This window comes from Phoxinus phoxinus, assembly GCF_949152265.1.
Source record: "Phoxinus phoxinus genome assembly, chromosome: 18".
NCBI classification, from domain to species: domain Eukaryota; kingdom Metazoa; phylum Chordata; class Actinopteri; order Cypriniformes; family Leuciscidae; genus Phoxinus; species Phoxinus phoxinus.
In genome coordinates, this window is record NC_136893.1 from 21716245 (window position 1) to 21731031 (window position 14787).

At 38.0% G+C, this 14787-nt stretch overlaps 1 protein-coding gene across 2 annotated transcripts in view; it reads right to left on the reverse strand.

Moving 5' to 3' along the window:
* nkain4 (sodium/potassium transporting ATPase interacting 4) overlaps positions 1–14787 on the reverse strand; it is a 58678-nt gene that overhangs the window by 29565 nt on the left and 14326 nt on the right. For both annotated transcript variants that reach the window (XR_013794819.1, XM_079587879.1), the window contains exons 2-3: positions 6827–6964; positions 1–42 (exon numbers count right to left, since the gene is read on the reverse strand). The exon at positions 1–42 is cut by the window's left edge and continues 39 nt beyond it. Coding sequence is in view for 1 of the 2 variants with exons in the window: in XM_079587879.1 (XP_079444005.1) it covers positions 1–42; positions 6827–6964 (180 nt within the window). In the remaining variant the exon portion in view is untranslated. The remainder of the gene's footprint in view (positions 43–6826; positions 6965–14787) is intronic.

A 14787-nucleotide genomic window follows, 5' to 3' on the forward strand; every position in this document is an offset into this window, starting at 1 on the left:
GAAGACGTTCCAGGCCACCCACACTGCCGTCCACACCGCGTACTGGCAAAAACACGGACAGGTCATTACTCATCAACACACCGCACTCAAAACACATGAAGCACGCGTGAAAATACGGCACAGTGTACGTTGTTAACATCAAGGAATTGTCTGTATTTTCACAGTTAGGCTATATTACCAGGCATATTTCAAATCAGCCATTTCATTGTGTTGAAGGAAATGTCTGCAAAGTTAACGGAGGACAATGTTCTGCTACAATATTATAGATTTTGGTTTTCTGACAGTGTACACTACTGATCAAAATCTTTAAATAATCAAAGATTATTAAATAATTTAAAAAAATATTTTTATTTTTTTTCATTTTTGAGAGGAGTATCTTATGATCACCAAGGCTGCGTTTATTTAAACTTTAATATTGTGAAATATTATTACAATTCAAGACTGTTCTTTGATGTAATTTATTTTAAAATAAAGCAAAAGCAAAGGATCATTTCAGGATCATTCATTGCTCCAGTCTTCAGTGTCACATGATCCTTCAGAAATCATTCTGATATGATGATTTGGTCCTTATCATGAGTTATTTTTGGTGCTCAATTATGAATAAAGGTTCTTATTATTATTGACGTTGAAACGTTTTTCAGGATTCTTTGGTGAATAGATAGTTTAAAAGCTTATTTGAAATAGTAGTGTATCATTGTTAATCTTTCCACAAAAATATTACACAGCACACCTGTTTTCAACATTGATAATAAAGAAAAGGATCACTGAAGAAAGGAGTAATGATGCTGAAAATTCAGCTTTGATCACAGGAATAAATTACATTTTAAAATATATTACAATAGAAACCAATTATTTTAAATTGTAATAATATTTCACAATATTATTATTTTAGTGTGTTTTTGATCAAATAAATGCAGTCTTGATGAACATAAGATACTATTTTTTAATCATTTATTCCAAATTATTTATATTGCTTAATTATTTAAAGTTTTTGAACAGTAGTGTATTTGTTGTGATGCATAAAATACAGTTTTAAAGGGATAGTTCACAAAAAAAAAAAAAAATCTGTCATCATTTACTCATGTAATTACAAACTTGTAACTATTTTTTTCTGCAGAAAATAAAAGATGGTATTTTGGTGAACTTTTTTTGTCAATACAATGAAAAAGCTCTAAAATAACATTGGACCCCATTGACGTTCATAGTATAAAAATAGCATATATTATATATTAGCATTATACTATTTTATACTATTTTTAAAACGAGCTGTTTTCTCAGAGTATGCGGGAAACTAGATGCTTGAAAACATCCGCAGTGAGTGCGTTTGGATTGAAACGCCCTTCTTTTAAACAGGCTCTTATCTTTTAACTCCAGATTTGTATCTTTCTTTGTTCTTCTTTTATAGCAGTACATCTCATTTGAACACTAAGCCTTGTGCCTTCCTGGTCATTTGTACTTTGTTTACCACACACAAACTCAATCAATTAGGATTTTACAAGCCTAAACCCATTGAAATGTTCATCTGAATTAGTGCTGCTTGTATATAAACTCTCAAAAAGAGAAAGAGAAAGGTTTTTGTTAATATACCGAAGCAGATAGTACTCATGGGGAGTCTAAAGAGAATACAGAAATGTATGCTGCACAAGTCTAAAAACAGATCTCAGGTTTCCTGTCAGTCCCTTACGGAAGACCAGCTTGAGACTGCTTTATAGAAAAATGTTCACCAAACTGCAAAAGAGATATTTTTCAAAACGCCCTCCACTGGGAATTCCTCCACTGATATACAAAGATCAGAGGAATACTTAGTCTGAGGCTTTTTCCCCATTGTGGATAACTGAGCTTCTTACCAAGTGAAACTTGCAAAACTTTATATGGAGCCAATGCCATCCACTTATTAAAGAATACAATTACATTAGTCATAACATTACTAAAGATTCATCCACCCACGGAGAAAAGTAGTCCCACCTCAAAGGACAACTCAGCTAGCCTAACAGATCGAATAATAAACAATTTAACAACATAATCTATGCAAGTGCTTTAACAACAATATGAGTTTCAAATTTCTGTTCATAAATGCTCGGGTTCAATTGCCCTCTTCAACTTACACTGTGAACATGTTACTGTATAAATGCTCTTTATTTTGACTTAGGGATGAGCCAATTAACCCTCGAACGCATACCTCGAGTCTTTATTGACACGGGACGTCATTCACTACCCTCCCCTCATTCATTTTTTTAAAGTTAAGGCCATTGCACACTGAGTCCAAAATCCGTATCCGAAATTTTCGTACGTTAAAAAATAAATACGAGCTCACGTTATGTCAATCACGCTTGCACACTGCCTCCGAAACTTTCGTCCGTCATAAAAAAAATCGAAACGGGTTCGATTTTCTGCGTTTTTCGCATCCGTAACAAGCAGTTTGAATGGTGTTTGAATGGTGCTTTGACAAATTCTTTGACACAAATGCATGTGTGTGTATTTATATATACAAAATAATTATACACAATACTCACACATATATTATGTAAACACAAACTTTTATTTTGGATTTCGATTAATCGCGATTAATCGTTACAGCCCTAGAAAAAACGCATACGAAAATTTCGGACTCAGTGTGCAATGGCCTTTAGACATCAACCCTCAATCTATTCATTATAAACAACATAATAATAAATTACACACATAAAAGTATATGTCTGTTTTTCTAATTAATGTTTGTAAAAAGTGTATAGGGTCGCTAGTGACCCAAGTTATGTAATAGTGTAAGTATATTTTTTTCCGCACAACAATAATTGAATCTCTGATGACTCAATATGTTCACCTTTATTCCTCAAGCTGGCAATGTCTGATACACAATGATGAAGAGTCGTTTCACTCATAGTTACCGCAGGCAGAAAACAAAAGAATAGGAATAATTATGAGCAAAGCTTGAAATGGGCCAGTGATTTACTGCAGAGCAAGTACTGAACACAATCATAAGTTAAGGTCACTTTCACTTGATGCTGGATCTGGTGAAGAAGCAGTCAGCGATCAAAATATTGATTTTGAAGACATTGAAATCAGTAGTTTTGAGAGAATATGGTGGAGATGATGAATATGAGCCAGATGCTGAATGTCCTAGGGAACGAGCTCTGATGGTAAAACACATCTGCTCAAATTAAACCCTTCCAAGTTCCAAAAGGTAACAAAATATGCTTTATTTTATTAATATATCAGGAGAGTTGTATACTACTGCGGCATTTACAGATCCATCCTTAGATATAGATCCGTGCCAATAAAGTCCCGAATATGATAGAATGATTAGTGAAACATTTATGTGTTGTTTTTAATATCTTGTTTGACAGGATACTGTATCTATTCATGACTCAAAAACAAAAAAAGACAAACCGGTCAGCAAGACTGAGACTCAGAAGTTGAATGTCTTGAAGGGAAACAATACACCTCAGACAGCATGATTCACATGTCAGATCACTATTATATAGTGACTAGTGTAATCTAACCTGCTGAGAAGCAGAATGAGTCTCTGTAACGCACGACACGGACACAAGCCTGAGCAATACTCCTCGCCATTCCCAGGAGTCTCAGAACCGCAAGTCTTGCTTCCAGGCGCGTCTATCATTTCTGTCTTCAACACTTTTTCAATGCTTTGTTCTATTCGTGGCTTCTCGACTTTTTACAACGTGACTTTGGTTAACTTGACATCTCTGCTCACCATGTGGGAATTTTGTGTTCGAAATGAAATCATTCGCCCATATTTTAGTGCAATCAAATGTGCAAATCTAATGTAGCCCTATAAGAGCAACTGAGTTTTAAGTGCATTATTTATAAAGTTCAATGGAAAATTATTGCTTATTAAGATTTTGCTGTGTACTCCAATTGAATGGTTTCAGAGTTTTATACACTGAGGTAGTAGAATAATTTACATTTAGTTGAAGAATGTCTTGAAAATGGATGACAAGCCACATAATGAAGTGTTTTGAGGCTATTCCTGCAGCTCAAATAGTAAAGCATGGCGTTAGCAACATAAAGGTCATGTAATTGATTCCAAGAAAAAGCAAAAACCGATCAAATGTGAGCCTTGAATGCAATACAAGTCTCTTTGGAGAAAAGCGTCTGCCAAATGCATACCTTTAAATGTGTTTTTGGGCTCTACTAAATAGGGTTTCAAGCCTAAATGTTTAAAAACACATTCTTTTTTCTCACATATTCTCCATTGTTGCAGAACCTCTCTTCCCAGTCTGTCAATAACACTGTTTAGTTCCCGCCTCCTTCTGAAAAGTGCACTGTGCTCCGATTGGTCAGCTGGACCAGAGTGTTGTGATTGGTCAACCGCTTGCGTATTTCAGAAATGTCACGCCTCTTTACCATAACCTAATTTTTTAACACACTACTAAACCATGCCTCGTCCCCTATATTTAGCGTATGTCCTGGGCAGGAACTATTTAAATGAGGAATATTGCGACGTGTTTGTTCCCGAAAGAAAAGGCAATGGAGGCGTTTCAGTGTTACTGATGTAAAGAATAACTCTAAAGAATGAAGTGACTTTGCTCAAACAGCAATATTACACACTAAAGAAATATATTTAGTACATACTGAGCAAAATACAATGTACATTTGAACAGTAAATGAAAAAGTATGCATTTTGCAATGATAAATGTTTCAAACAATAGTAAATCACATGATTTCAAGTTTCTTACATCTAGATACCATTTTGGAGGATTATTAATCTTTGTTTATTATTACATTTTGTGGCTGAAGAATATATTCCATAATAAAATTATCTTCCATTTTTAGCGTGACAAGTAATTCACGCTAAAAATGGAAGATAATTTTATTATGGAATATATTCTTCCATATAATATACACATTTTTCCAAATTTAGTGGGTCATCGTTTTTCGAACCATGCAGAAAATGTGCATATTTGTAAACCATACTATATTCAGAAATAAATTATAATATAAATGAATGTAGCCATAATAAGAATTTGTATATTATGCTATTTCCAACAAAGCCATGGTTTAGCTATATGAAAACTAAAGGCCATTGATTATTAAAGAAGTGTTTGAATATGAAATTTCCTAAAATAGCGTGCTTCCCGTCTCTTCAGCTAAACCAAAGGCTTGATAATCCTGTTGAACTTGAAGTGAAGCTGCATCATGGATTGACCCAGCGAGGAACTGAAGGGAACTGGACTCTAATCATTTAATTCATGGTAATTAGTTGCAGATTTAGGGGATTAAAATGCCATACAATGTGTCAAAGTATAAGGCCGGTCCAGTGTCTGCGGGGAGTCCATTATCAGCAGAGGCCGGCTGTCTTTGATCAACAGTAAGCAGATTTGCATGTGCCGCCAACATTATGTGCATATAAGCATTTCTAAAAACTGTCTGTCAGAAAGGAACAGATCTGAACTGACACCTGTTATTAAACTGATTTTTAGCATGGTTTGGGGAATCTCACAAAACCTGTCAAGAATAAGAACAATATTAAATCATATTTTGATGAAAATGAAGCCTAGTTTTTGGACCACTAAGATGTTTTGTGTGTGCGCGCGCATTTCAAATCCTATTCTCTTGATGGAATATGTAAGGGATAAATGTACAGTACATCACCATCATTTTGCATCACCCTGAAGGGATTTATTCTGAGATAACAACTGCCTGGATACATTATCCTGCTTATTACACAGCTCTTTATTAAAATATAATTAGACATGAAATATTGATCTGACACGAAATATTTTATTAGCTCTTTAAATGCAACGCTTTCCGCGGAGAAAGCAGTTGCTAGCTTGAGTGGCAAGTTCAAACTAGACGGACATTTAAGAGATACGGTACAGTCACACCACTTATTGCATAGCATTTCACCGCATAAATAACTATGGGGATAAGAGATATTGATATGAGATTAAACCATTTTAAAGCAAAGACTATAGAATTACACAAGACGTGACAATACTCACTCGTAATGTCACTCAATATGGTGGAATAAGTCCCGCCTTCTAAATAAGAGCCAATCGGCGATCTGTAAAGTCATCGCGTCACTACAGCCGTTAGAAGCTCCGGTTCCCATAGAAACAGTCAGACACGTTTCCACTGCACATGCGCTTTAACTTGATCTAGCCTGAAATTTTTCATTTTCTGTCATGATTCGAGCATTTAGTAAACAAAATTTATGAGACAGTTGTTGTCAGATTTCAGTGGTGATTTGAAATATGAAATTTAATCGTAAGCTTGGCAGGTTTGGAGAATTTAATGTTTCCCCATTCAAAGAGATAGGAGCTGGACGTTCAGGCCCGAGAAGCGTGTCAAAGATGGCCGTCGAGTGAAATGACTTGTCTTAAAGGGACTTGTATTAAAGTAAGACTTTGTCTTACCTGTTTGTTATCTTATAATCTTATAGCAATCTTTGAAAAGGGCAGCAGCTGCGTTTGTATGAAAGAGGAAGCAAGTCTGAGATACCCGGATGACATAATTCAAAAACTACACAAAATATTGCTTTGAGTTTTAATGTTTTATTAGAAGAAAAACCATTGAAGCAAGCGACGTGGAGCCTGTGTTATCAGTTTTTACTGGTTGTTATCGGGAAATGAGCGCGATTGACCAATCAGAGCCGTATAATAAAAACATTTACATTAGGGCTATTGTCGTTACCGTAATAAAAAAAACGGTTAAAAAATGTGTGTGTGAGATATTATTTATAGTATTATAGATAGTATAGTTTTTATTTATGGCAATTTCTTATAATTGTATCACAGTAAAATTTTGGCCCGACCAGTTTTTTGTCAGATTTACTTGGTTATGACTGATTAAAAGCAGCACTTACCACCACTATGTAGCGAGGTCTGTACTGAATGGTGCCAAACAAGCCCAGGATGACAACCAGGATGTGGAAGAAGTTAGCAAGAATAGGAGCCCACTGATAGCCCAAGAAATCAAACACCTGCCTCTCCAATGCCACCATCTGAGAGAGAGAGAGAGAGAGAGAGAGAGAGGAGAGAGAGAGAGAGAGAGAGAGAGAGAGAAGAGAGAGAGAGAGAGAGAGAGAGAGAGAGAGAGAGAGAGAGAGAGAGAGAGAGAGAGAGAAGAGAGAGAGAGAGAGAGAGAGAGAGAGAGAGAGAGATGAGTTGAAATACAAGTTTAAAGAATGCTGGTACAACTCATTTGCATGATTTTTTTTTTTCATTTAGTCTTTGATCATTTTGGCTGGAGGACTATCAAAGTATATTTTTGACACAAGAGACTTTATGTGTCAAATTTTTAAACTGCAAACACTTCTCTGCAGAAATAGAACGACAGAACATCTCAGTAATGTTTCTTTTTCAAATTCATATGATCTGTGAAATAATAAATAATAATAAAAACATCTGGAGGGCAACATCAAACACCTTTCAGAAGCACAAAACCTGAACAGAACAATCTTTATCTCCACACATTTGGAGTCAGCAGAAAAATGCCTGATCATTTCAATAACGGCATACAGACTATCAATTTACCGGCATATTACAGGCTTTTTAACCTATACTTAACCTTTTAAAAAGCTGTTTAGCACGACTTTCAGCCATAATTGTGGTTCAATCATTGACTTCCTCAAAATGTTCATTAAATATTCAGCGCCTAAACATATCGAACATAACAACAAGTATGCTTGCTTAGTCAACCATTTTTGCTTTTCTGACTTGTTGATTATAACATAAAAGGCAAAAATAACCATTGGAGAACATTTTTATTAGGGTTATCACACACACACACACACACACACACACACACACACACACACACACACACACACACACACACACACACACACACACACACACACACACACACACACACACACACACACATTAAGTGCATTAAGTCCAAGAACATTAGGAATTGGCTTCCAAAGAAATTTTCAAAGGGGAGCATTCTGTATTTGATAGGCTGGACTCGAGACATTCACACAAATGGATAAGCAGTTATAAAACATCTGTGCTTTTCATGTGATCATGCGCTTCTCCATTTAACATTATTAAACTTATAAATATGCAAATAAATGTTAAAATCGCAGAAATAACAAATATGCAGTCAGTGAAATCTCATCATGAAAGTGGTTTAGGAGAGAGATTTTGATTCAAAAACGCCGCAACAAAACGTAAGTTTGCTATTTCTAAACTTCAAACGCACTTCACCTGGTTCTAAAGAATCAAGCATCTCAAAGTGGCTCTTAAAACGAACACATCAAACAACTTTACTCAAGAGTGTGTGGACAGTCCCCTAATAGAGGAACACAAGGGTGCTGAGCTACAGACAAGTGAGCGCGTCCTGCTGTAAAGGGCTGTTAATGAGAATCCAGTGAGAGTGTGACGTGTGTGTGTGTGTGTGTGTGTGTGTGTGTGTGTGTGTGTGTGTGTGTGTGTGTGTGTGTGTGTGTATGTGAGCTGGAGGACCGACGGCTGCATGCTGTGAGAAGATGAAAGAGGAAAAGAGGAAAAGAGGTGCAAACCTGCGCTGCTTGCAAAAGAAAATGATGCTGTGATGGATGGTAATGAAATGGAAACAGTGTTGGTCTAATTAAACAACCCTCTTTTACACTTTTATTGAATTGCACTGAGAATTATTCTGCAGTCTTAAATGCCAATTAAATGTCAAACAGAAGGAGATTCAGATATTGCCTAATTCATCATAGTGATGCACGTAGGCGAGCTAGAGATGACAGTAATTTCAGTGATTATTAACACTTTTTCAAAAGCTACATTTTGGGGGTTTAAAGTCAGCATGAAACAGTTTTCTAGGTACTATACGGTTATCCGGACCACACGATGGCCTACCCCTGACCCCGCCCCTAAACCTACCCGTCACTGGGGTTAAGACCAATCAGGGATGACTATACGGGACTAAAAGACACACGTGTGGTCCGGATAACCGTATAGTACCGTTTTCTATTGTATGTACTGTATATCCGAGTGAAAAAAAAAAAAAAGTAGAATCCATCCTGCTCTTTAAAGGAAAAAATGGATTGTGATTGGCTGTCAATGTTTTGTAATTCATCAGCTGGAAAAAAATCGTTCTGAAAGTGATTCCAATGATATCGTTTCTCTGTGCCAGTGTGATGACGCCGGCACCGTTATCGTTATAGTTGTGATGTGGACTCTGCTATTCTTTTATTTTTAGAACGATTTTTAGAACTATATCATTATCGTTATACTTATCGTCCTTGGTGTGAACAGGCCTTTACCCCTATACAGTAGGAGACATGTATTGACACCACACTAAGGGCCCTATTTTAACGATGTGAAACGCAAGTATCAAACGCGAAACGCAAGTAACTTTGTGGGCGGATCCCGGCGCTGTTGCTATTATACCGGCGGGATAAATGACTCATGCGCCTGACGCAAATCTAAAGTGGGTTGGTCTGAAGTAGCTTCATTATTCATAGGTGTGGTTTGGGCGTAACGTGCAATAAACCAATCAGAGCGTCCTCTCACATTCACTTTAAGAGCAGACGCGCTTGTTCCATGGCGGATTGCTATTATAACGGCGGGTTTGCCAGGCGAACGCAACTACATGATGGTAAAGGTGATTTTGCAGTCTTCAGAATTTTGTTTCCTGGTTCTTGTCGGATGACCCACTTTGTCAGATGTCCTTATATACCTATGTGTCTTGCCACTATTGATCAAACAGGTTTGATCCGTCATTACTACAATTATAAAAAAATTATATAAATAATTTGGGTGAATGTGAAAGCTAGACTTATGCCTATTTTTTCATATCTTCATGGACACCACAATGATCTCCCTCGTGTGGTAATATTTTTCCTTGCAATTATGTATGGTTTGCAAAAATATGAACTGCTGCGTCTGTGTAGATGAGACAATCAAAGTGTATGCGCGTTACATAATGCGCGTTTGCACACGCTACATAATGGCCAAGCATGCGCCCTTGAAATAGCATCTGAATAACGCGCCACTGACTTTAGACTGGGTTTTTCCTGGTCAGTGGCGGAATTGTTTTCTGAAACTGCAAAATACACCAGGGAACGTTTGCGCCGGAACACGCCTCCTCTTTTCGCTGAACCGCCCCCGGGAGGGCAAGTTCATTTCCTAATTTACTGACGTGCGTCTGTGGAGGGAAAAGTCCGCTGTGCGTTGGGTGCAAAATAGGAATGATACAAAGTAATTTGCGCTGGGTGCAAGATAGGCCCATAATGTTTGTTACCAGCAGGCCCAGGAAATAAAATCCCCATCAGGCAAAGTAGCACAGAGTGATCAAAACAGACTTTGTGTCTTGAGGCTCCATTCTAAGCAAGTCATTTAACAAATAAACTGGAAAGCTTGGAGTCTGCACAAACTAGTCCCCTTCTATTTACTTGCTGTCTGTCTTGCTGACATTTCGGAGCTTAATGCCAGGAAACGCATCATCCTGTCTGACAAAGACCAGCGCCCTATATGAGCGCGAGTGCCAGGGGATTGTGGGACTGTCAGCACATCACAGACCTGGCAGACACAATTAAGCATCTGCCATGATGGCTTGATCAGAGCTGAACGTCTTGGACAGTGTGTGGAGCAGACAGCAGGAGGAGATCACACACACACACACACACACACACACACACACACACACACACACACACACACACACACACACACACGGGGCAGGAAGTGACAAAAAACAAAGGGAGTGGGTGACGGATGAGGAGAAAATGACTACAGATGAGAGTGGAAAAAAGGATACAATGAGGAAGATGAAGTGGTGGGGAAACAGACTGGTGGGACGTCAATGAAAATAAGTGACAAATGACTGAGAGGGAGAGAGAGAATAAAAAAGAAACTGCCAGAAAAAACAGAAGTCTGTTCCAGTAGAGTCAGTGTCCGCATGAGGAAAGTGATACCTTGCTAAATCAAAAGTTTCGTCATGTGTAATTCAATGTTACTTGCCATTTCTTTGTAATTATTTGTGAAATTTACTAGCAATTTCTGAGTGAAAATAGTTTCAAAGTAACCTTTAATATACACCAATTCTAATATATAAAACATTAGGCCTGTTTTAGGACCTTATTGCTATAGGACCTCCTATTTATTTGCATCTTAATAGTAGTGGAGTGGCAAAAAGAAATAAATTAAAGTACAAATATGCCATGTCATTTCTCAATTAAAGGTCCAATAATATGGAGCAAGTTGTTATATTTTATATTAAGATATGGAGAAAGTTGTTATATTTTGCACAATAAGACCAGGACCATGTACTAAGAAATCAGTTAAAAAGCCTATTTCCCCCCAACCCATTTTTCATTTCATGTAGACTTGGTCTCACTATTATTATTTTTTAATTCAGCAGACTTACATTTAGCACAGATATTTAGAGGCCAGACTCTCACCCACCAGTAAGAAACACTGAATGCAGACCACAATCCAACAGCAGAAATCACAAGCTAATGGTGTCCAAGTTCTCGACACATCAAAACGACACACAGGAGGAAAACACAACAGGACGCCTGAGTCCATCAGTAATGGTTTGAGAAGCCGAAATCTGGGAAAGACTGTTATTGGTCAGTGCTGGAATTAGGATGTGGTTGTAAAGTTTTAGAACGGCTTCAGTGTTTATGTTTGATTTCTATCCAGCCAATAGAGAAGTGTGTTGGGTTAGGTTTTGGGGTCGTCCCGGAACAGATTGAACAGATTAATCTGAGAAAATGTGGTCGGGTCAGCTGGGGCTGAGGGTACAGGTCTCAAACTATTTGAGACGTCAAACTAGAGAGCTTCAGGCTTCCTTTTCTCTGTATTTTCCAGCCACGTAACACAGACTTAAAGAAGAAAATCAGTTTCTACTGCATAGACAGTCAGATTTATGAAAAGCTCATCTTACCAGCAATGAATTCCCCCTTTAATGCCTGTGGTGCGATTTTGGCAATCCTATAATAAGATTAAAAATCACACTCTACGACATGGATGTAATAAACTTGGGTGAGACATGCATGTAGACTGTACGATGATGACACCTATTGAATCCTAGACTACGACGCAAGTTAGTAAAGAAGAATAAAACATCATCATCATGCGCTAGTGGTAAACAAATAGAGCAAGATGAATCGCACTTTGGCAATTGTGGTTATTATTTGCGCTGAAAAAAAGAGGAAGCAAAAGAAGAGAATATGATCGCGGTCATGGATGCATGCCAAAATTGCATGCCAATTTTGCAAATGGATCTTGAGGAAAGTAGTTTTAAGTTTTAGTGCCATGTCACGTTGACCAATACGCCATTTAATGCTGCATTTTTATTGGTTAGTCAGTAGATGTGGGTTGTTGCAGCAAAAACACTTTGAGATGTTCATGCTAACCTTCTGACACTGTCAGAAAATGATCGCAGACTATCTTTGGTCGTAAGACCGTGACAACAGCAGTCTTTGAAAATCTCTCACTGTACGACGTATGACCACCGTTTAGGAGCCACAACCACAGAAATTGCCACGATTGGCCATCTTTTGTCTGGGGTGTGTACCAACAGGGCATTAGGCCTGTTCACACAAAGTCTGATGCTACTAAACAAAAACTATTTTTACACCGGCACTGCCCTGCAACAGACGCCAACCAATGCTTACAAGTTACAACTATACAGTAAATACTCTAGAAAGTGTGAGAAGTCAGGAGATGGCATGTTTAGTGTTTGGCACAGCTAATGGTGGAGGAGGAAACGCTCTCTTTGACTTGTGGGACTCATTAGCACGTGCAGGAATGGCGGGATGCTTTTAGAGGCTGAAAGATGAAGCAGACGTTCCTGGCAAAGTATTCCGATCTCCATCATATCAAATTCACTCCCGCTCCTTAAACCAGCCATTTCCCCTAGATTAGCTTGAGCTAGCCCACAAATCAACTCGTGTAATGCACCTTTTTGTCCCTGATCGATTACCATGAAGCCATGCGCCGCTGCGGTAATCATCTGTTTAAATTGGAGCAAATCCCATAAAGTGTGAGTGTAGTGTGTAATCCTTCAAATCATTCTGAGAAGATTTTTACTACTAGGGTGTGACAACAGAGGTATTTGGGAATAGTCCAATAAGAGAGGGAAAGAAGTTTTCCATCTCTCAAAAGCCTAAGTAACAATCAAAAGAGCTTTTGTTCACCGCTAATAAATCTGCACAGCTTCTTAGTAAACAAGAAAATCCTATTATACGACCTATTGTATATAGGCCTACTTTATGCAATATGCAACACACATTTGACTATACTATGCTGAATTTTTATCACATACACATTTAAAACTTAATACTTAGTACTTAATACTTAGTAAATAAAACAGTAATACTTTTTTGAAGAGATTAATACTTTTATTTATAATGTTACAAAAGATTTATATTTCAAATATATGCAGTTCTTTTGAACTGTCCATTCATCAAAGAATCCTGACAAAAATGTATCACGGTTTCAATAAAAATATGAAGCAGCAGAATCATGTAATCACATTAGATACTGCTTCATTTGATCATCAAAATGTATAAGCAAGCATATTGCCTTGTGGGATACAGTTCCTCAAATGTAGTATCCTGCAGAAATAGCATAAAGCATTTGGTATATGGTAACAAAGCTATTGAGAGACACACTCACACCACCCTCTGTGTTTCTGAATGATAGCGAGTGTGTGATTTCCAGACCGTGACCCGTGACGGCATCCATCTATCCATCCCGTCCCCTCTCCCTCCTTCTTCTGACCCACATCAGAGAGATCAGCCAAAACCTTGGGGAGGTCACCTCTTTTTCTGCCCCATCCTTCCTACTGATAAAGAGGTGTCTGTTTTCCATCCGTGATAACAAGCCTGCTGTACAAACATCACACAGACACAAATCTGAACAATTCAAAGTCTTTCCATGACCCTACGTTTCTTTCCACCAGCTGGAAATCTATTCCATGAAGCCCTTTCTATTAGTCTCAGCCTCAGACCGCACACAGTTCGTCCCGTCCATCTGATGCATACCGCACATGAAAATAGCAAGAGCTGGCTGAAATCACCAGCTCCACTCTGATTGGCTGGCTTTACACGTTGCGGAACTCCAGAGTCAGAAATCAAAGGAATCTTGGGACAAAATGGTTCTGAATGGAACTGTAGTTGGTTCCAGATCAGGGGTGTCCAACCCTGCTCCTGGAGGGCTACTGTCCTGAAGAGTCAACCATAATTGACTTATCAGTAATGCCATGGAGGGATATATAAAAGATTTTATAATAAACATGGTAGGTAACAAGATTAATTTGGAAGCGAGTGTTTACAGATCACTATGCAAGTGGGAGAAGCCTCATGTTACGGTCGTCACGATCACAGATGAACAACATCCAGGATCAACACTGTTCGTGTACCGCAGGGTGAGATTAAATTAATTTACATTTAACCAGTTAAACATGGAGAGGCACTGAACTGTAGACCTTCGTTTATTTGTTTTGTGTGATGTGTTAGCTATTTAGGTTTGTACGTTAGCATGGACTCACTCATTTAATTGTAATTTAATAAGAGTATGATAAGCAGAACATTAATGTTCATTATCTTCATTAGGATTGGGGTTAAATCCTTAGGGAACCAGGATACTGCGCCCACATCAGTGATATTTATAATAAATAAACCGGGCTTCAGTTGCATTGCGCAGGTAATTGGTCCGTTCGCGCAAATCTTAGCACGCTTTTGAAACGCACTAGTGAACGCGCGCGCAGTATGGTGATTCAAAACATGAATACCCATGCCCATCCTCTCAGGATACCTGGAATCAGTGTTACAAGTACCCCAGGCACATAATTTTACCATGTTTGTAGCATAAACACCAT